General features: G+C 37.7%; 1 protein-coding gene across 4 annotated transcripts in view; it reads left to right on the top strand.

Moving 5' to 3' along the window:
* gfra4b (GDNF family receptor alpha 4b) overlaps positions 1-19,868 on the top strand; it is a 57,392-nt gene extending 37,524 nt beyond the window's left edge. For 2 of the 4 annotated variants that reach the window (XM_082507763.1, XM_082507764.1), the window contains 7 exons: positions 2,071-2,346; positions 4,587-4,667; positions 7,699-8,044; positions 9,268-9,377; positions 10,177-10,311; positions 16,150-16,310; positions 18,496-19,868. In XM_082507763.1, the coding sequence (XP_082363889.1) occupies positions 2,193-2,346; positions 4,587-4,667; positions 7,699-8,044; positions 9,268-9,377; positions 10,177-10,311; positions 16,150-16,310; positions 18,496-18,639 (1,131 nt within the window). In that variant the 5' untranslated portion in view covers positions 2,071-2,192 and the 3' untranslated portion in view covers positions 18,640-19,868. The remainder of the gene's footprint in view (positions 1-2,070; positions 2,347-4,586; positions 4,668-7,698; positions 8,045-9,267; positions 9,378-10,176; positions 10,312-16,149; positions 16,311-18,495) is intronic. The other 2 variants (XM_082507761.1, XM_082507762.1) reach the window with 1 other exon arrangement.
* Positions 19,869-24,445: the final 4,577 nt, after the last annotated feature.

Here is a 24,445-nt window from a genome sequence, read left to right as displayed (position 1 = left end):
CCAACCCAGCATCCACATGTCTGCGCTTAGCTGGTATGTGATGAATAGAATATGAGCGTATGCATAACTCCTGATGTGAGTGAGACGCAGGACACCTGTGGGGTTTGAGTAAAGCTCCAGCTTTGGAAGGAGATGTAATTGATAGCATAGTGCTGACTGAATGGAAAATTATTTGTTTTTTAATACATTGTTCCTGAGTATGCATATATGTTTTAGAGATCAAAACGGTAGCTGAGACAATGTTGCCCCAGAAATACCCGCTGTGTAAGCAGATGAAAACAGCATGAAATGGAAAAATGTGGTTTTAGCTGATGGGGTAAAAGATTTCATGTGAAATGAAGGTGGTATGATTTTTCACTGTTTGAATAAAAAGATACAATTGGTTTCCTGCAGGCCATGCTAAGGAATATGTTTACAGAATTTCCCTAAGATACAAATGTACACAAGGAGCATCCTTAGAAATGGCAGCACTTAAATAGACAAAAACATATTCTGAGAAATCTGACAAAAGTGGACAGAATGTTAACACAAACAACAGAGCCCAGTTGGCTGTAGAAGAAAGAAAAAAGCCTTTTGCTTGGAGGTTATTTCACTTTATTCTAAACCTTAATTAAAAGCCTTTCTTCACCAAAGCAACAGATGAATGTGTGTGTTCCTCTTAATCAATAATGTTCTTAACATGTTCTGTAAATGACACTCATTGGAGGTTCAAGAACCTCAGCATATTGAATAGAATGAGCTTGAGTCATGCAGTACAACTGTAGGAGTCCAAGCTACTCGGGACAAGGTCTGGCAATGAATTGTTAAGGACATGAATTAGCATCTGTATAGGTCTGCCATTCAAGAGGTTTCCCACAGTAACTGAATAAAATACATGCACATTTAATATGCAGAGACATTATTTTCATATCTTCATCCTTGAAGCTGTTCTCTTCTCAATAAAGCAGCAAATGCTGTAGCCTGCAGGGCCATTTGCAAGGTACTGAATAGTCCAAATACATGTCATCCAGTTATCCACTGAATTTGAACAAACCTATAAAGTAATAGGTTTGTTTTCAGAGTAGGTGTGCTCAGTTCTTCAGTTCGTACTTTTCTGACGTAAAGAGAAACTCTGTGTGAAAGAAATACTGAACCTCAACAAAAAGATCTGATATACTTTATGCAAAACTCTATTTTCCATTTCTGGACACAAAGACGTATTAATTCATGCTTTTAACTATCAAGACTCCTTTTCTCCTCTTTGATGTGTCGACATATCATGTCCATTTCTAGGTTTATATTAAATTATTATAACTCAAAGCTTAAAGTCTTCATCTGTTATATTTAGTCAGGTCTGAAACATGCTGATTCATTAGGTGATTTTAAGTTCAATATCAACCGACTGCTATCTGGAAATAATCTCTCATCAAACTTCAGCTGGTTTTTTACTATTGTGTCTTCTCTTTTATCATGTGGCCAACTGCATATTGTCCAAAAATGTTCCGCTGCCCTATTTGGCTCATAGACCCAACCATGAGAAGCAAAGCTCATTTTTCTAGGTTTTGGGGAAGTTTTACAAACAAGAAACCACAATGGAATAAAAATTCACAATGGCAAGAGCAAAGAGTGACCTTGTTTGCAGGTGGGGGTTTTCCATCAACAGTTGCAGGGGATTTGTTCACTGTAATTTTGCAGTGGTCATTTTAGGCATTTCTGTTAAAATATTAATGGAAGCTATGGAAACAAACAGAGTAATAGTTATATTTGACTTGGTTTTAGAATGAAATGGTCAATATGTTACCACACAAGCATGAAATATACAAAAGAGAGTAAACTTGTTCATTGTCCTGCTCACCTCAACCATTACATTGGCAGGATTTAATAATAAAATCTCCGGCTGTTTTAAAATTCTGTACTTTTCAGAACACTTTACAATTTATTCAAAGTGTCAATTCTTTCCTTCCCCTTTCTTCTTATGCACTATTGGTCTGCATTAGCATGGGTCTTTTTTTCATCTCATGATCTTACACATTAACTGCTTTTTCCAATCCCCTCATGTTTCTACATTTCTCTCATTTTTTCCTGAAACAGCTCTGTTAGAGGTTGTACATGCCAGTAGAGACTGCTTGGTGGCCGGAGACTCGTGCTCGAGTGATGAGACTTGTAGTCCACGTCTTCGTACTTTGCGCCAGTGTGTGGCAGGCAATGGCAGCATGAAACTGGGCCCGGGCGCCAGGAGCCAGTGTGCCAGTGCAGTGTCTGCTCTGCTGTCCAGTCCTTTACATGGCTGCCAATGTAAACGAGGAATGAAGAAGGAGAAGAACTGTCTAAGCATCTACTGGAGTCTGCACCAGTCTATCATACATGGTATCTAACTAACACACACACACACACACACACACACACACACACACACACACACTCTCTATCTGAACCAAAATGTGTTTCTCGTTATATGTATACATTTTACAGCGTGTAAACTGGTGGCTTTGCCATTTTGATGGAATAAAATGAAGGTTGGGCGTAACAACCATTTGCCCGTTTGTCAGGTAACATGTTTTTAGCATACATTACCTATGTGGAGCAATGAAATACATTTATGTTTGGAAGCCACCCAGGCTGTGTACATGCCCTTGTTTATAGACCTACGTATGGCCAGAATTTAGTTTCTGTGGCATGAAAGCATATTCTTACCACCTGCAGAAACAATTGGTTCTTGGCTTTTTAAAAACACAACATTATGATGAAGCAAAGAAATAATTAAGAAAATTGTCAAGCATTCAAAGTCATACGTAATTTATAGATAAATTAGCATCCAGACCGGTTAGCTTAGCTTATAGAATATCACTTAAGCACTTCAGCCATTTCATTTTTTTTCTATATTTTTTAAATGTTCTTTTTTTGCTGTTGTTTTTTCAGTTGTCTACCATTCTCAGGCAGAGACAGTGTCTCCCAGGAGGTGGTGATCAGAAGTCACGACTAATGATAATAAACACTGTCAGCATTGATGTATATATGTACATGAGAGTCCATTGATAAATACAAAAGAATGATCAGAATAAAAGAACAGGCTTTAAACAGATTATCTTTGGCTAAAATGGATAGCAGGAATGTATATGTGGCCAGTATGGACTATGTCAGATTAGAGCCTGACCAATACTGTTTGTATGGGTGCATATGCAGATCCAGAGCGTTAAAAAAAAAAAATAAATAAAAATTAGTAATCATACACCAGCCAATACTCTGCTACCCTCTTGACACCCTATGCCCTCATATGGACCTTACATTTGGTTTTTCTGCACCTTATAATTCATTCTACTCAGTGTTTTATCATTTGTTACATTGTTACTTAAAAAACAACAACAACAATTTACGTTAATGCTTAGTTTCAATACTTAACATATTTGGAATAGCTAGGTGAAATTTAAAATGCGTTGTGAAGCAGAGCTCGGGTCACAGGCTGTTATACCGGATAAACACAGATCATGTTAAAGTTACATTGAAGTAAAGGGAAAATAATGAGATATTTATTAACTTTAAAGCAATGTTTTTGCAACCTAATTGGCAACTTACTACAAAGACACTGCATGACTTTTCACCACCGTCCGCTTTGCTGTGATCGTATCGTATGTGGTGTGGGCAGTGCTGAAAGGTACAGCCAGCAATAAAGTCGAAGGCACTCTGCTGGGTAACCTATGAGAGAGAAATTTTAAATGAAATGCAATTTATCAACATTAGATTCAGTAAAAAGAAAAAACAGACATATTGGATAACATACACACCGATGCTTATTTATCTGTGAAAGGCCAATAGAGGCTCATATATCAGTTGCGCTGTTCATCAAACAACATGGCACAGCAGAAAATCAAAGCAAGAAGCAACAGGCTGAGGAGGATAACAGACAGAGGAGCACTCTCCTACTGAAAGGCTGGTTCCAGTCTTCTCATGGCTCCCCAAGGAATACTTTGTCACTGATAATAGATAGATTCCAGACATTTGTAAATAAAGTGAACTGTTCTCAGTGTCAACCTAAACAATTAATCAAGAATCAGTTATTTTGAGGCACCGTTAAGAATGCAACTAGTGTTCATATTTCATGAAAAGGTCTACAGGAAGTGTGTGGCGGAAAATTAAATTGTGGCCAGAGGCTGTAAGCAAGCCTGTATAAGAGGACTGGATTACTGGGGGATTCCACATGTGGTGTACAATAAAGTATATCATTTGTTATTTATGTTCATAGATGTTATTATACTTACCCCCATTCTATTGTCTGAAAACAAAGAGCACCATGAGTGTTTAAAAATACCGCAATGTCGATATAAATATAGATATGAAACCCTTTTTAGGTTGAGAAATGTTTGGATTATACATGTGGCTACAGAAACGTAAATGCCAGCATTGGCGAGTGGGTTGAAAATAACACAATAACCCTGACAAATGAATAATAAGCTGAGGGAATGTGTGTGTAATTTATGACTGAGTGAACTGGAGTCTCAGTGACTAAATAAAAATGACTACATGCCATTATTTGTGTTTCTTGAGATTTAGATAAACTGTAGTGCCTACTGAAGCCTTTATTCCTAACTGTGTGTTGTTTTTTTCCCCAGGACTCAAGCTGGTGGAGAGTTACCCTTATGAGACAGTGGAGAGGGATTACAACTATGTCCGCTTGGCCTCTATTTCTGCTGGCAAGTTCACCAACCTTCATTAACTTTCACCATATTGTAAACCCCTTTACCCTTTGAAGATGTTTGTGTTCTATTAAGTATACAACATTACGCCAAAGCCTTTTCACTGTAAACATGCCCAATATAAACATTCACATCTCAGACTCAGCTGAAATAACATAATCCATGAACGTCAAAGCATACTAATGGAGGCATTTTTTGATACTGTCTTAAAATAAGTGACTATTCCAAATCTGGCCTATGAAAAGAACATACTAGCTTAATATAACACCGAATGACAACAGACTGAACTAAATATCCCTTATCAAATGAGGCAAAGTTTTATTTAAGAACAGCTGAAATCAGGTTTTGATACTGATGTGGTCATTGTTATCAAGAGCCAAAGCCATGTTTTGGCTCTACATTATATGAATCTGCTGGGAATGGGACTGGAACCAACACAACAAAACCAAATTCATAAATAATGAACACAAGTAGCAAATGTTTATGTTAAAAACTGGGACCAAATATTTGGCATTTAGCCCAAAAAAAGAACTAAAAATAAATCAGTTATTAAAATATTGCTGACTTTTCTCCGTTGACATTTCATAAACTGCACCGCTGTCTTCATCTAGTTTGACCAGAGGACCTGCCAGCTTTAAAAATATATATATGTAAACAAGCTTATCACTCATCTCTGAAGTACACAACTCACAGAGGTCAGCTCACTTCCACATTTCCCAACATAAATCCCAAAGGCTCATTCACAAATTGTCACAAAGTAGCAAAAGCTGCAATCACTGTGCTGCTCATTTCAGTGGCAGATCTACACAGAAATATTTGATATTTGATATATATTTATTAGTTCAGTCGTCATATATTACGAGCAAAAAAAAAATAACACTCTTCAATAATAATAATAATACTAATAAATCACTGAACAGGCTCAGTAGTCCCTATATTTATGCCCCGCCTATATTCTTATCATTAACAAACATCAACAAACAGAATAATGAATTGCACATTTTTATGCACATATTAACATCATTCCACAATTTAATCCCAACAACAGAAATAAATCTTTGTTGAATCTCTTTCTTTGCTTTATTATAATAAAATAGAAAAAAAATCTCTCAAGTCAAACTTAATCTCCCACACTGAGAAAAACCTTCACACGCAGTTTGAGAGTACCTTAGATTTAGCTTGAACTTAATTAGCATTGTTTAAAAAAAAAAAAAAAAAAAAAAACCCCACACACCACCACAACAACAACAACAACAACAACAACAACAACAACAACAACACATTTCATTTGTTTGCATTTAATTTAAACCAGTTTCATCATATCGAACCTGAGAAACAATGGCTCAGTGTGATCATAATATCCAGACTTGTTAATGACCCCTATTACTCTTTTTTTGTAACATAACTATTGGATTTATTGTTTTGAGGGTCATGCCCCACAGTTCCACACAGTAAGAAAAAACAGGAAGCATAAGTGAACAGTAACTTATATGCAGGGCATTATAATCCAACACATCCTTAGTTAAAAAAACAAACAAACAAAAAACTCCTAATGATTTTGATATATTTTACCTATAATATAATGAAACATGTTATGTTTCATGTTAATTTATAATTAGTCATGACATCTAAAATTTTACCTCATAGACTCTTAATTTTAGATGTCAAAACCTTTAATTCAATATTACATTAGTATAACAATAGTGTTCTGATGCAAAAGATAACTTGTTTGTGTAAGTTTGTGTACCTGTGCTATTGGATGTTACATACAACTGAAGATTTACAGTCACCATGAAATAAGAAATGGAAGATGAGATCTTGTAAAGTAAAAGATAAAAAGTAAGTAGTTAAAAGTCTGATAGTGAAGTATTTTAGCTGTTGACAAGCATTTCAGTCTTGTCTAAAGCAAAGGACATGGCAACTCAGAAATCACTTTGCATTTAATTCAGGTTTTTTTTAAGCACCAAATCAGTAAAACAAATACTCCAAGGCGCTTTATGTCGTAAGTTAAGGACTCTATAATAATACATTAAAATTCTTTACTGTTCTCTGGTAATACCTTCTTTAACCTACTTTGTGGAGGTGTGGGTAAATACATGTAAACGTTCTGGTGTACATTCTGCAGAAAAGTAACAAGAATTGCACGTCTTACTGGGTTTTGTGAAAGCACAATTTTTCTTTTCTTACTGTCATGTTTAAATTCTGCGACCCTGTGGAATTCAAATTAGAAAAAAAGGAACAATTGAGTGTTCATAATTTTTCTGTTGGGCTGGGGGACGGGGTACAATTTAAAAGGCAAATTAAATTCAAAGATTCACAATATTCAGATTAAAGGAGCGCATCTCAGTTATGATAGGGCCAGAGGCAGGGTAGACCCTGGACAGTTCTCCAGTCTGTCACAGGGCTAACAGAGTGACAGACAACCATTCACACACTCATTCATATCTATGAGCAATTTAGACAGACCAGTTAACCTAACCCTACTAGCTGCATGTCTTTGGACTGCAAAGGGGAGAATCCAGACAAACACAGAGAAACATTCAAACCTCACACAGAAAGGCCCTGGCTCGATTCGCACCTTCAGGACCTTCTGATGTGAGGCAATAGTGCTAATCACTGCGCTCTACCAAATATGAAACACTTTAAAAAAAAAAAAATTTTTCTCCAGTATAAGGTCATAGAGGGGTGTTAAATATAGAGTTGAAATAAAGCAATCAACCAATCATTCAAAATTATGACATTGTGCTATGTTCAAAAGCACTGAAGGCCAGACTCTTCGTCTGATGCTCCTTTTGTTTTTCTGATAGTCAAAAACAAGTCCCCCATTTTTTGTTTACACACACACTTCCTCCTTAAACCTGATGTTCAATTCCAAACTCCTTATCTGATGTTTTAACAACAGGAGATTACATCTCATCAGGATGAATTGGTAAACTAGTACATGCTTATGTTCTCATTCACATACACACAAAACCTCTCGATTAGTTTTCTGTTGAAACCTTGTCACTAACCTTACTTCCGTCCACAGACTCTGATGTTGGCATGACAACTGTGAATCGCTGCCTGGATGCAGCCAAGGCTTGCAATGTGGACGACTTGTGCCAGAAGCTCCGCACAGAATATGTCTCGGCTTGTATCAAACCCACTGCCAAGTCAGGCCTGTGCAACCGGCCCAAATGCAATAAGGCCCTGCGCAGGTTCTTTGACCGTGTTCCTGCTGATTATACACATGAGCTGCTCTTCTGCCCATGTACGGACACAGCCTGTGCAGAGCGTCGAAGGCAGACCATTGTGCCCAGCTGCTCGTATGAAACGGTGGATAAACCCAACTGCATTGCACAGATGAGGATCTGCAAAGCTGACTATGTGTGCAGGTAGGAACAGAAGTAAATACGTAATAATAGACTAATAACAGACTCCACTTGGCAAATGTATGCATCAAAACATAAAGGAGGTTTGCTTGCATCCGTAAATTATTTATATAATATCAACATGTTATCGGTTTCTCCTTACAAATATAATTTTTCAACAGTTTTTTCAGTTTTTGGGAAATAAATAACCAGCAGATATAATCAGACACCTCCCCAGTGAGGTCACGGTTGTACTTCTTGTTCTGCTTTGGAGCCAAAACCAGTTTTTCACCTGCTACAGGTTCTGGCTAGAGGGTAATTCAAGCCTGAAGTAAATTTTCCAGGGCAGAACAAGACTAACATCACCAGCTACTGAAGTTAGAGTTTCTCTCTGGAGAAGGTAGCTGGTGAGAAAGCAGGAAACGGAAAGGACTGAACAGCAAAAACGACTCTTTCAAAGTAAGAGCGAGGGTATTACCAACTAGTTAATCAATTGCAGATGGCATTTTCTCCCAGAAGAAGAAAAAAATAAAAGTTTCTAAATGCAGCCTTCTTCAGCAACCTGCATGAGTAAAAGTTTTTTGTTGGAAAGCATTTATCACTATGCATCTTATTTTGATACAGCAACACACGGCACTAAGATAATTGTTTACTCCAGCTTTGATATTGCTAAATACTCTAGTTTCTCTTGTTTTTCTTGGATATAGATTTTACTTGTATTCTCCATACATATTTAGGCCAGTGCTGTTCAATCGTATGGCTCTTTGAAACTAAATAAACAGCCACTCAATCAACAAAATGGCCTGCTGTTTTACCCTAAAGCTTTGTACCACCAGTGGTTAGAACACCCCAGAGAGCCTGTTGGAATAACACATTAAATATTTAGCACAGATAAAGAGCCAGATGGATCAGAGTTATCACTCATTGCTATCTCTGGTCATGGCCATTATTTTTCCACAGCCCCATTAGACTCAGAGGGCTTTACTAATGATCCCAGGTCTGGGGAATGAAATATATTACTCTTTCTATCACTTTCACATTACAGCTCAGTGCTTTCACTCTTCACCATGGCCTGCAATATTTCTTTAATGTTGGAGCAGCAAACTCTTAATTAAATGACTGAGTTATAACTTAAGTTACTTAGAGTAAGAAATGATATGTAAAAATGAAATCAGCAAACCTTTTAGATAAAAATGTAGAGTTCTGTTGTGTTCTTCCTAACTAGTATGCATTTTGTGTTTTTATAGGTCTCGTCTGGCACAGTTTCAGTATGACTGTGAACCGTCCAAAACATCTGCCAGTGGCTGCAAGCAAGAGAACTATGGAGCCTGCCTCCTTGCCTACACAGGGCTTATAGGTATGTGAACATCTGGAATGTAACACGGAGAGCGAAAACACACAGTCGAAAACATAAAATCACCACCTGTAGGAGGAAAAAGACAGTATGTAAGTGACGCTGTGTGGCATATGTTGGGAGAGAGAAGGAAAGAGAAAACTGTGCAGCCTTAAATGCACCGGAATGAGCAAAAGCTAGCTAGAAGCTAAATTAATAAATACAGAACAGGTTAAGATTGAGTGGGAGAACGAAAAGACAAAGTTCAGCTTGGTATAAGATGGTATAAGTATAAATATCTCTCATTGCAGAAAAAACTGAAGCTCTTTATGCAGAGTGAGGTTTAATCTGTTTTATAACAGGTGGCAAAAGAACAGGAGCAGGTAGAGCAGACATTTCTTTTCCATGCACTGGAAAGAGGAGCTAACCTAATGCATTTCAAGAATCTCAAATGGTGCCCCTCAGCACAAACACACACTTGGCGTTTTCATTCTTGTCTTGTATTTATTAAAGTACTTGAAATCCCACCAACACTATGTTGGGGGGCGCGGGGGGAACAGAAAACAATCTCAATGCCAGAGACTTCTGTGACCTAAAAAAGAGAAAATTGGAGCATTTTTCAGCATCACTCTATTATATAATATGACTGCAGCTAATCTAACCTGTGGTGTTATAATATTACCATGCTTTTACATCAGGTCAGTGTATAGGGAATGCAGAGTCCATTAAGGCTTCAGAAAATAATGCATCATGATTACAGTGTAACAACTCAAAAGCAATGCGCATTTAATATTGATTGACGGCTGGCGCTGTCTCTCTGCAGGAAGTACAATAACTCCCAACTATGTTGACAACTCCACGTCCAGCGTAGCCCCATGGTGCTCATGCTCAGCCAGTGGGAGCCAGAGAGAAGAGTGTGAGAATTTCCTGGGATATTTCACAGACAACATCTGTCTCAGTGAGTGCTACCTTTTTACTCTAATGTCAACAAAGTAGTGCACAGACTCAGGTTTTTGTTGTAGGATTGTGTTCATTTAGAGATATTTGGGAATAAATCATTAGACTATGCTGTTGGCAGCCTGTTTAACTGGTGATATGTGGTTCAAAAGAAAGGGTTAATGCGCCTTTTTTGTAAGTTTTGGTTTATAGATTAACCCTTGCCTGTGTAATGTCAATATTTTTGTTACTCTGCCAACATTTATTGTGTTATTAAATCAATACAACCACAACCATCCATTCATTCTCTTCCGCTTATCCATGTCAGGGACTTGCTGGCGCTGAAGCATTTCCCAGCCGCCACGTGGCGAGACGCGGGGTACAACCATAGCAGTTTATGGATGTTTACTTTTTCTCAATGGCAAGCATTGGAGACCACATGTATGGTTAATATTTAGAATTTACCGCTGTTAAAACACACGTATGTACAGAAGTGATACTCATGACAAAATGTAATGAAAAAAGAAAAATCAATCATAATCAAGATATACTGTAGGCAGAAAGAAATATGTTTATCTTGAACAAATATAAATGAAGGAAGGTTTTCTGGTAACTAACTGTTTACTTCTGTGAAACGGACTAGATTAGTGCCACTCTGGAAAACAAATAGCCCGTGTCTGCTGATCTATATGACACATGAGGGACTATTTTGCTGGGTCTTGCATATGTATTTCCTACACTTGATGAAAGTATACTGTGACTGCCTGCCCATTTTGTTTTGTCACACATTGCAGCTCTTATATATTTGTTGTCACTGGATCTAGAACAGAATTTAGAACAGGGAACATTTCTTGATGAATTTTAGTGGCATCTGGGATGAAAAGTTCTTAATCAGATTTGAGGTCCTGGTCATGGTTGCACCATGCTGGCAGTTCTGCGGGGTCGCTCATTCCTTGGGGAAGAAGGCCAATCAATTTCAACAGTTTTCTCTCCTTGCTGGTGTTGGGCTTGTTCTCGGCATAAATTATGGTCAAGCTCATCCTTGTCATATGCATTGCTATACCTTAAACCAGGGGTGCCCAATCCCGGTCCTCGAGAGCTACCGTCCTGCAGCTTTTAGATGCATCCTTGTTCCCACACACCCGAATCAAATGAATGGCTTGTTATCAGGCCTTTGCCAAACATGATGGCATGCTGGAGAGGTAATCAAACCATTTGATTCAGCTGTGTTGGAGTAGGGATGCATCTAAAAGCTGCAGGATAGTAGCTCTCGAGGACTGGGATTGGGCAGCCCTGCCTTAAACGGTTGAGCACAGGGGTGTAATTTCCAGGGGGGTTAGGGGGGTTATGACCCCTCCAATATAACTCCCTCAATAAAATTATGAATTATTTTGCATAAATAGGCTGTTGATTTTCTTTCCTAATTTCAGGTATTACCAGCAAAATAGTTGCATGTTTAATCATCTGGCAATTTACCCAGATTGTTACACCCCGGCCTAGGCAACCGGCGTGCAACACAGGGAAAATAAAAATAAAGGAAAAAAACAAAACAAAAAAAACTACTACGGGTCTCCACAAAAAAATCCCAAAACGAAAGTATCGACAACTATTTACATCAAAGCAAATTAAGACATTTATTTACATCAAAACACCAAACTATTTACAACCAGGGGGGAAGATCGCCAACCTGACAAACTGAAACACAGGGCTTAAATACATAGAGGGAGCAATCAGGGAACGGACAACAGGAGGGAAACACAGCTGGGGCAAATCAGAACTGACGAGACAAGGAAGCGTAAACTGAACACACTGAGATAAGACAGACTTTCAGAGTAAAGCAGGAAACACATAACAGTCACGCCTAAAACAAAACACTGACAACACCGAATCGTAACAAGATTTATTTATTTATTTAGACAGAGAGTTTGACTCTGCCCCAGACCATTTCCTATGGGTTACCCCCCACACACATACACTCCTTCCCCACCCTTCTAACTAGAGTTTACACTGTCCTATCCAATAAAAGCAAAAGGCCTTGCATTCATTATCTTCCAAATTCGCCTCTCTTCTACAATTTCTGAGTTCAAAATCTTTTCACTGTCTTGATGGATACACAGTAACACAGGCAAAGTGCTGCGTTCCACCACTGACTTGCAGTCGATTTGAGTAGTTCCCAAAAAAGAGGGTAAAGTGTGCAGGATGTACAGGATGACAGGTGTAAGTGCATGAAATGTAACACTGTTGGGAACTTGTGCAGGAAAATCAGGAGCAAAGATGAAAATGGACATGCATGCAGGTACACATACACAAACAAATACACCCTGCTCCATCCACCCACTCAGTGTTTACAGAATGAAGTTAGGGGTTAAACTTCAGGGAGACTTACTGGGGATATTAACAATTTTGCTCATTTATATTTCATATTATATTCACTATATAGTACATTACTTTATGTGAAATTGAACTGCATCTGGCACAGGTAAAAAGACAGAGCCTGCAACTGTAGAGATGAAACAAATCCTGTTTTCCCAAATTGCTGGCTCGCTCTGATTTCTGTGGTTTCACATCCTTCCACTTAACTCCTGGTTGAGCAGTGTAATTTCATTTGTAAGATAAAACAGAAAAAATGAATTTTGTAATCAGTATAATTTTCACTGATAACCTGTAATACAGGACATTCAAGGGGCTTGATATGAAAACCAAATTAAGCTCCATGGCAGGCATAATGATAGGATGGAGCTGTTTGTAAAATTCAGAGTGTGCTCTTTCTCACTCCCTCTGGTTCATTCTTTCATTTATGAATGAAACAAAACACTTTTTTAAATGTTGCACGATCATTTGCACTTTATGTGGTTTCTTGGTAATTCCACCTGCTCTTTCAGACAGTCACTTCTAACTGAATTATATGTAAGCAACCCTGTAATTATTAGCCTATTTAAAACTTATCATATCTTATTTAAAGAACTGATGGAAAATAAATGCTGTTGAAGATTTTGGAAATTTTTTAATTCCCCAGGTGTGTTAAAGTGATCAAAAAAGAGATAAATGTGCAAAAGCACTGTCTACTGACCAATCAGTGCTCAGGAAAATAATCACACCATTCTTGGAAGATCCCTCAGACCTTGGTGGGTAGGTAGAAAGACGCTTTTCTTTGCAAGCTCCTTTGACTACAATGACCTGGATGACTGAGAACCTTCACAGACATAAGATATCAAGGTCTAAAGAACAATAACATTACTTTAAAATTTCTAGTAGCCCAAGAGAAACAAACAAACAAAAAAAGGGATAAAAATTGTGTCTAAGAATTTGTTTCTTGCTCACCTCTGAAAGAAAAAAAAGAGTTTAGAAAAGGAGTGGGCAATTAATTTTCTCAAGGGGCCACATGAGAAATTGGGACTGCCCCGTGTGTCTTATGGAAGCTCTGGAAAACTAATAGTCCTTTCCTGCTTTAGATACTTGTAAAAACCTCTTTCTTAAAGAGAATCTTAAAGATTCTTTAAAGATCTGATTGATATCTGATCTTTAAAACAGAGCACCTATTTGTACTATACTATCTATACTATCAAATTAGCAAGTATAGGCTGCATTTGAACTTTGGTTTTATGTTTATTCTTTTAACTTATTCTTCATTGTTAATTTAAAGGTATTTTACACACATCTGTACATGCATTTAATCTGCCAGGTTCTCCTGTTATTTAAGAGGGAAACAATGCTGATACGTTTGTTGACTTACGTAGTGAGCATTTTGTTGTTTACCTTTATAAGATAACATAGGCCAAACTTTATTTTTATAGTGTTGCTAACCAAAGTGCTTGAAACTGTTAAACTAAAGTACACTGACACACTCTTTGATTATCTGTAGCCATGTAACAAGGATGCTACAGCTTTCCTTGCAGAACTTGCTGATATTTGTTGAAATGTCTATATACAGGGAGTGCAGAATTATTAGGCAAATGAGTATTCTGTCCACATCATCCTCTTCATGCATGTTGTCTTACTCCAAGCTGTATAGGCTCGAAAGCCTACTACCAATTAAGCATATCAGGTGATGTGCATCTCTGTAATGAGAAGGGGTGTGGTCTAATGACATCAACACCCTATATCAGGTGTGCATAATTATTAGGCAACTTCCTTTCCTTTGGCAAAATGGGTCAAAAGAAGGACTTGACAGGCTCAGAAAAGTCAAAAATAGTGAGATATCTTGCAGAGGGATGCAGCAGTCTCAAAATTGCAAAGCTTCTGAAGCGTGATCATCGAACAATCAAGCGTTTCATTCAAAATAGTCAACAGGGTCGCAAGAAGCATGTGGAAAAACCAAGGGGCAAAATAACTGCCCATGAACTGAGAAAAGTCAAGCGTGCAGCTGCCAAGATGCCACTTGCCACCAGTTTGGCCATATTTCAGAGCTGCAACATCACTGGAGTGCCCAAAAGCACAAGGTGTGCAATACTCAGAGACATGGCCAAGGTAAGAAAGGCTGAAAGACGACCACCACTGAACAAGACACACAAGCTGAAACGTCAAGACTGGGCCAAGAAACAGGAAGAAGTCTGCATCCTTCAAGAAAAACATGATTTTCATGCAGGACAATGCTCCATCACACGCGTCCAAGTACTCCACAGCGTGGCTGGCAAGAAAGGGTATAAAAGAAGAAAAACTAATGACATGGCCTCCTTGTTCACCTGATCTGAACCCCATTGAGAACCTGTGGTCCATCATCAAATGTGAGATTTACAAGGAGGGAAAACAGTACACCTCTCTGAACAGTGTCTGGGAGGCTGTGGTTGCTGCTGCACGCAATGTTGATGGTGAACAGATCAAAACACTGACAGAATCCATGGATGGCAGGCTTTTGAGTGTCCTTGCAAAGAAAGGTGGCTATATTGGTCGCTGATTTGTTTTTGTTTTGTTTTTGAATGTCAGAAATGTATATTTGTGAATGTGGAGATGTTATATTGGTTTCACTGGTAAAAATAAATAATTGAAATGGGTATATATTTGTTTTTTGTTAAGTTGCCTAATAATTATGCACAGTAATAGTCACCTGCACACACAGATATCCCCCTAAAATAGCTAAAACTAAAAACAAACTAAAAACTACTTCCAAAAACATTCAGCTTTGATATTAATGAGTTTTTTGGGTTCATTGAGAACATGGTTGTTGTTCAATAATAACATTATTCCTCAGAAATACAACTTGCCTAATAATTCTGCACTCCCTGTATATAATGTATATAATGCTTTTTTAAACTGTAACTCTCAGACACTCTCAGCTGACACAACATAAATTAGTCACCATTGCCATACATGTATTTGCATTATGTCTTTCTCTAGTCTCTTTGTTTTCCATGCAAATTTTTAAACTTCCTCTCTTTCCTTCATATTTTTATGACCTCTGCTCTGGAGTGTGAATAATGAATGTCCTTATTACTGACCCTGGCAAGCATATATCTATCACAGAACCTGTACACATTGAGAATATCTTTGGTATGTGTAGCGAGGTGAATCTTTGGCCAGTCTTTCCTCGGGCCCCCTGCCTAGAAAAGATACAGAGACGTCTCACAGTTATTTGGCCAGTGCAAACGGTCTAAGTGTTAATGAGGTCGATGTGGAGAGGCAGGTGCAGTTTGGATGCTTGAAGAGAATACTGAGTATTTTCGCCTTTCTTTTTTCCTTTTCTCCTATGCTGTCCAAATCCAAACTGGCCTTGGCCTAGGAGAACCTCTTATGCAAGATTTACAACGCAGAACAGGAGGCATCTGTCATGACTGAATAAGACATGAATGTAACTCAATGAAAACACCAAGGTGCTGCTGCTGAGGAATAGTAACGTTTTTTACTGCTATATCTAATGTTTCAGGTAATGCGTTCATGATGTTTGGAAGGGAATCAGACCAACAGCCGACTCACAGCCAGTACAGCACAACCAGCCAAGGCAGAAGAGAAAACAGCAGCACCACCTCTCCACCCGGAACCATAGAAACTATGAGGAACATTCTGGATACAATAATACCAACACAGGTGTGCAGTTTTCTCGTCATTCTTTTCTTGCATCTCTACAAAATCCCACGTTTAGAAGTGAACCATTTCTGGCAAAACAACTTTCTCAGATGTGCAACATTGTAGGCTTCTGAAATTATTTTGTACAGGACCGAGACAACGACAGTGAGATTTATTGCTGTCTGTGTTATTGTTTCAGCTGCTCATTTTCCGTATTCCAAATGGAATTTGTCTGCTGAAAAATGACATAAATCGTGTTAATATGACCATTTTTTTTAAGGTATAAACATTTGAATTCACCTCCAAAAGTTGATTCTGTTCATCAGTATTCGTCACTCATCAGTCTGAAGCCGTCACTTGGATGAGTGACGAAACGTTTCTCCCACTGAAAACGCTTCGTCCAGATGAACAGGATCAACTTTTGGAGTTTTACTTACCTGGATGATTGAACATGCATCAAGACATTTGAATTCACCCTTATATAGGACCATCATGGGACACTTTTATAACTAATACTGCTGCTAATACTTGCATTAGGCAACACAATACTAGCCAGATAATACCCTAACCAAGCTGACGTGGGGTGCTGATTAGGAAGTCTCGAAATAAGGTTTACCTTTTTGTTAATTCATTTCAGTGCAAATAAATATGTAGTGCATTTTAACTTCTGCATACACATACAGCACAATAGCAAGTTCACTCTCTTTATTCAGAATGAGAAGTATAAAAAATACTGTTTTCATTGCCAAGTGATGATCTGTGGCGCCTAGGTTAAATTTTATTCATAAAAATGTAAGTTGCACACATAAATATTCAATGGACCACTGCAGCTAGTCTTTGGCACATCCATGTGCAGCAGGCTGCGCATGTTCAAGGTCCAATGTAGCACTGCAGCCAGCCATTTTTCTTGGGGAGGACATTAAGTATAATACATTACAATATAATATATTACATTTTTGACTATGATCACCTAATCTGACACAGAAACCATTTCAAAACGCGATTGTGTGTGTGAGGGTCTTCTCACTGCATTTCAGCAGTGGAAGCAGCTCTTGCTTCCACTTTAGCTTTACTTCAGTCCTCACGGTCAACCACAAGCAAAGCTAAATTGTCCTTTTTATTACTTTTGTGAATATAGTCACATTACAAATCCCTAAACAGGTACAATAATAGATAGATTCTAGTTATAGAAAGATTTTTGTACTTATGTACCATTAAGCTCTACATTTTTGCTCACTTGTCTTTAGGCTGAATCCTTTTCTCCCTTTCTCTATGTAAAAGCAAAGTTTAAAAGTATCATTAAGGTTGTCCTGTGATTATTGGTAGCAGCAGGAGAGAATGGCCTGGTACTTACAGCGTGTCTGTTTGAGCACTCAGACTGCTTTCTTACTACAAGTCTCATTTAGCCACACAGTTATGCAGCACTTTTATCTACGCCTTGCACACACACACACACACACACACACACACACACACACACACACACACACACACACACACACACACACACACACACACACACACACACACACACACACACACACCACTGTCTGTAGGAGAGTCCCAGCTGATAGGGTTTTTCACGGTGCAGCTTTAAACACATTTTTCACCCAAGTTGCTGCCTGTATTTGCATTGGGAAGTGCAAATTTGGGCTACATTGCTTCACTGCATAGCTTTTGTATACAATGATGATAACTAAAAACTTTACTTTGAGTGTCTTGTTGTGAAATAAGAAAATAAATATGTAAAAATTCAATGGGAGTGGAACAAGATGGATTTAAGTTAAAGTGGTTACTGAATAGTTTATATTGAGATGTACTTTAGGTAGAGATGTAGTACAGAAGCTGCAGAAGACTGCTGAATAGCAGGTTCCAATACAGACTAGACCAGGAGGTGGGGGGAAACAATCAAATGAGCACATCAGGTATGAACCACATTCTTTGAAATGTTTGTGTAGCTCCCACAAAGTCCAAGTATTTTAATTTTACTGAAAATGAAAAGAGAAATTTCAAAGGTGAAAGAGATAAATTTGTATTTGACAAGAGATGACACAAGGACATTAATTCATATCTGTGTTTGGCACCTAATCACTAATCTGCTTTTATATGAGCAGTAATGACACATGAAACTCAAAGTGTTTCCAACAATTAAAGAGATTGGAAGTCATGAAAAGATGAAAAGACTAACTTCCCTGTCTCTTTCCAGGTCTTGGGAAATGAATTACTGGTGGGCCACTCCACCATGTCATCTAACAGTCTCCTAAACGCTGCCTCACCTCACAGTCTAATGCTTCAAGCTGCCTTCAGCCTTCTGTTGCTACTCCTTCAAATCCTTATCAATGAACGCTAAAGAGCACAGGGGGGCATGCCAAGGATTCTCCTAGTACCAAGCAAATGGGAGCACCTGTGCAGTTCAGAGGAAGTGGACCGTGTGGCGCTATTCCTCCCTCTAAATTTGTACAGCGATTCTGTTCTTCTATTTTTCTCTCTAAATAGTCCGGTTCCACCTGTCAGAGTTCTCATTCTGAGTGTGGGAGCCTTTGACAGACAGATGCCTGTCTGTGCATTTGTATATTATTGCGATCAAGCTGAGATGAAGTCAAGGTGCTGCTTCTGTGGACTAGCTAAGTTTTCAGCTCTCTGTGTATCTCTATTCAGTTATAATATAACAAATGTGTATGATATTTAGACATGAAGTATGTACTGTGAAGATTTGTATTATAAACAGAGGCTCTTGTTTAAATATGGTTCCAAAAAATGACTGGAGCAAACTTTGTATGTGCTCTGTGGATAAAGTGTTCAGAAAGCTGCTGTCTCTTCAACTGCGTGAAAGAGGACCATTATACCTGACCAATACTGGAACTGTCGAGCGACCAAGAGACAACAGAGCTGCATTTCACTCAGACATCCTGGACTAATGCACTGATTCCAAAAATGTCTAGCACAACTATCAAGAAGAGATGTGGCGAGAACATAAGAAAAACCTTGACATCATCATCATCATCTTTTCCATTGAAACTGTCCCTTTCTCAAACTCCCCAGCAACATTTCACTTTTTATCGCTAAAACCTCAGAAGCTGTTGATAGAAAATAGAAGTCCTTGGTCTTTATCAGCGAAGGTGACTTCTGGGACTTGAAAGGAAATAACCAGAGAAGCTGAGACTCTTTACCTGTAGCTGCTGTGCTTTGTGTTTGTGAGTGCAATGGCCCTTTGTTTCTCATTGTGTAAGTGACCATTTCTATACAGCGCTCTGAATTTTTGTGCCGGAGAACAAAGGGAATGGTTTTACTTATTGAGGTGTCACCTACACCAGTAGGGAGCCTGTTAGAGATTTGACAGTAATGAATGATTCAGTATTTCCTGTCTGGGAACATGCCAACCAGAGGAGTAGCAAATAAAAGTTCTCCGATCATTATGAATACATTTTGCTATTATTCAACCTTTTCTAATTAAATTAGCAATGTTTAGTGCTGTTGAAGTTAACACTATTAGGTTACAATTTCACTCCATATTTTTTACACTCACCAGAGTTTGAGAACCACTGACAGCTAAACTAACAGTCATAAAACCTATGAGGTACTATCAAGTGATTATTTGAAGTAAGAATATAACAGGATTTACATAATAATTCAGCCCTTTTGACAAAGTCTGATCTGTCTTAAGCCGATAAATTGCTTCATATTGGAGATGCGCTTATATCTTGCTTCGAATTCCTTAACGGCTATTTGAAACTAATTTTAAAGGCATTCAATATATTAATTATACATACTTAAATAAGTTAATTATCTGAAAACTGTATTGATTTTTGCTGCACTTACTAGCTATTACCAACAGTAGATACAACTAGTGTTACATGTTACTGCCAAAGACCAAATAAGAAAATACAAAATTCACTAATTTACTATACCATCATAGCTGAACATGTTGCAAAACATATTTTTTTTAAAGGAAAGCCCCTATTCATAAGAGGCTCAACAGAGTAAAAACACACACACACACACACACACACACACACACACACACACACACACACACACACACACACACACACGAATTGCCGTGAAATGAGTATCATGAGTGATCCTTTTTTTTCTGAGAATCCTGTATAGCTTTGAAAACTGGAACTGCTGTAATGCTCAGCAGTAAAAGTAAAATCTGGCTGATTTGCTGATTTCTGCAGATAGTCACTATAAACATTCGTCCTTTACCAGTATTTACATTTTGCATTTGGTTTAAACAGAAAATTATCGGTATTCAATAAGCTGTGACATAAAATGCTGAATTATCTTGTTGTCAGCATTGTAAAAATTGCAAAATGAATTAAATTTGCATACATTTATGGAATATAACAAATGCCAACATGTTTTGGGGTTTTGTTGATTCACTGCATACAGCCGGCTAAATGAATGCCTGTTTGCTCATAATTGTGTGCAAAATGAAACATTTCCAAACACTGCCATGATAAAATTCAGTGTGCTTTTTACTAATACTTATGAGTTTAATCTTTGAATGGAAGTAAAGATCATTTACATCTAAATTAGAGACAAACTGATTTTTAAGACAGAAAGCAATGCCAATATTTCATGATGTTCTGATATAAATGAGTCAATTTTTTTCAGACACATATAAATGCTGATAGATATTGGTTAAGCAAATTGCTAATATCACCCAATAAACTGTTGTAGGCCTAATCCAGCTATTTATGTAAAAAAGAAAGAAAGAAAGAAATTAGCAAGATTAGAAATATTCATTGTGCCTGTTGCCAAACCTCTTCAACAAACAAGACAACTTCAAATATATAAATAGCTATAAATTGAGTTAATTGTAAAGTTGAAATAAAGGTCATTCGACTGAACTTGCTATGGTGTAACTCTGCTTGCAGACAAAAATGGAGCTTGATAATCATTAGCTCAAGCTGATGATTATCAAGCGTCATGCACCATCTAACAAATTGTTAGTGTAGGTGTTGGAAATGCAAATATTATTGTTGCAGTTATATGTGGTAATAAGTCCAAGACAGAATCAAAGTTCATAGTCATCCCCTGACTAGCTACTCATTTTGTTAGCGAGGCTAAAATAGCAATGGACTAAATTACCTTTGCAAACATTGCAAGCAAGACTGGGTACACACACACACACACACACACACACACACACACACACACACACACACACACACACACACACAGGTAGTATGGTAGCTTTTATTAACCTGTATATGCCTCACATATGTCTACTTATTATTTTGAGGATTTGTTACACTATGACTAGGATAGTTCTGCTAATCAGAAGCTTGGTGGTTGGACCTCTGGCTCCCTTAGTCTCGTTGTATCTTTGGGTGAGACAGATGATTGAGGAAAATGATTCAAGTGCTCAAAAGAAGTAGAAAAGTAATAGTTATATATAATATTAAAATTCCAGTCTATTGGCCATTTTGGCTCAAAAATATCCCTTTTTGTCTGATAATTTGAAAACGTCTTAATGGCAACACATATTGTATTAAACAAATCTTTGGGAAAATTGTCAACACACAAAAATGAGACTAACTACTTATTTGACTATTAAACTTTCTTTGTGTTGTTTTGAATAATAAATGATTATTACTCTTAAAATGATACAAAGTTACAAGTTTAGTTATCCCTAATGCACTACTTTTTTCTAATTAATAACATAAAAATTCCCAAAGATATTAAAGATTAACATTATGGTTTGCAAAACCTATATGTCAATATTGACCCAGAACACCATTTCAACAGAGATTCCTAATCTGAAGAATTTTACTCTCTGATTAAATACAATTTAAAAAACAGTCACACATAGTAGAACTGCTGTACAATGTCATGTTTGCCTTTTTTCTACAGCACTTTTGTCCTTTTCTATGTCTTCTATGTCCGTGTTATTTTAAATAATTAAAAATAAACATAGCAGTTTTCCCTTAACGCAGAGATAAAAGAACGATAGGCTGGAAAGTTAACAAGGAGAAAAAAATAATCAGGTAAATCCAATTTATACAAGACTCAGAGTTATGACTGCAGATGAAAGTCCCCACTTATGATAAAAAAATGTGGAGCCTACAAAGCTCTTTATCAGAACTAAGTGAAGAATACAACACTTGTTTGCATCATCGTGCAGTTACACCGTAGGAATGTATAATGAAGTCAGTGGAGTGACCTCCAACATAATGCATGGCAGTGAGGAACAATGCTCATTTTAAAATTAATGTGGATGATAAACAGATTGCTGTGATTATATCAGAACTGCTCAGCTGATTTATACCAGACTCATTACCTCATGAGTGATGCATTTTCATTTTCACTGTGCAGCGTCGTGGAAAAAACAAACCCAGTTTAGAATCATCTCTTATCCCTGATGACCCATAATGCAATTTGTCAAACTGGAACTTTACTTCTTGTAATATTGGTCCTTTAATATCCACGAGAAAATTAAAAAAAATCCTAAAGAAAGTTTAATGGAGCTCTGGAAATGTCAAATGCACACCTCCACATGCATAGAGCTTGCATGTTTACTCTTGCTGAGTTTGTCACAGGAAGGTTTTGCTAATAACATTGTTCCATATAGCATAGCTTGTTTTGCAGTCAAAAAGATGGCGGTTTCCATAAATATAAAGCAGTCCTACATTGACTTAAACACAATCTAGGATCCCACCGACAAGACCTTTCTGTGTAGGCAGTGAATAACTGAAAACTTATTATTGGACACTTTTATTTTTTTATTCGTTTATTTTTACATATAAAGATGGATTTAAAAAAAACAACTAATAAAAGATATTCAATGTATTTTGACAAATGCAGCCCACTTTTACTTTACACATAGTGTTTTCTATGTCCATGCAACCAAGGCTTGCTGGAAAGTGGCTGAACGTCAATCCCACAAACACTAGAAGTTGGCTAACTGAAACCAGAACGTTATAGTAGAGTGCTGCAGTGTGCAGTATAATAGAGATTAACTATAATTTAAATCATTTAGCATAAAAGTATAACATTGCTTTGGATGTTTAGCGTTCAAAGCAGTGTTTTATATTAAAGCATTCAAATCTACAAGTGGCCAGCTGTATCCTCGGGTGGGACACTGGGAACTATGGGAACAATGGCCTGTCTGCAGCTTGTCAATAACAACAAGTGTTTAAGTGTACTTGGCACTAGGAGACCTTAGGTAACAGGCTGATGGCTGTTTGTCTTAATTGTAACATTAGACCTGAATTGGAATCAGATAGCAGAGAAAAAGACAGAGGTCTGCTTGGCAGACTGGGATGTCCTCTCACCTCTGACAGAAGTCGTACGCCATTCCAAGGGAGGCGGGAGACACTGAGTCTGGCTGAGCAAACGGAGGTGGTTTGGGCATCATTCTCGGATGCCTTCCATGTGAGCCATGTCCATGGGATGAGATGCCAGGATACACTGGGTAGATTGTGTCCTTCAACGGGACTCTATTCAGTTACATGAAAACCTATGTCCACCCTTCCTGCTTGCATAGGAATTAAGAGGGTAAACAGCAGACAGGGCTGCTAATAAAATGGATTTGATCAACTGATTAATCAGCAAGTGTGACCAGAGTCCTCCCAGGACTGGGCACTCCAGCAAATGCTCAGAGAAACTGCAGATAAAACCCAAGAGCAAAGAGCTACAGCTCAAACTATACAGGCCTGTATAGCATGTTAAATGTTAAAGTTCATGAAAAGCTTAGAAAAAGCAGGTGGCCACATGCCACATGGTCAGAGTGTCAGAGTCCAGCCTGTGACCCTTTGCTGTGTGTCTTTCCCCTCAATAATGTTTTTTTTTTTTAAAAGATGAAACTAAATATAATATTTCAGCTGTAGAGTGGCACAAGGCAGAGCTTAAAGATCTTTTGTCTACACTTGTCTTCACTGGTATTATCAGTGGACAATCATGACAATGAGATGGATTATCTGATATCTGGACAGACAACTTATTGAAAAACACAATGACTTTATCTTAAATAAACTCCACTCTAGAACCTCTGTAGTTTACTTAAGTATTTAAATTAATGTCCATACTTTTAATTTAGGACATAAAAGTGATAATGAATTACTTGCAAATTAATTGTTACCTTTTTACACCAAGGAATTCATATCATATTCATTATTACCAATTACAGCAACTTGATACATTTGTAG

Source organism: Aulonocara stuartgranti (assembly GCF_965226115.1).
Source record: "Aulonocara stuartgranti genome assembly, chromosome: 2".
In the NCBI taxonomy this organism is placed as follows: Eukaryota; Metazoa; Chordata; class Actinopteri; order Cichliformes; family Cichlidae; genus Aulonocara; species Aulonocara stuartgranti.
Note: the sequence above shows the minus strand (reverse complement) of the source record. Positions and strands in the feature narration are given on the sequence as shown.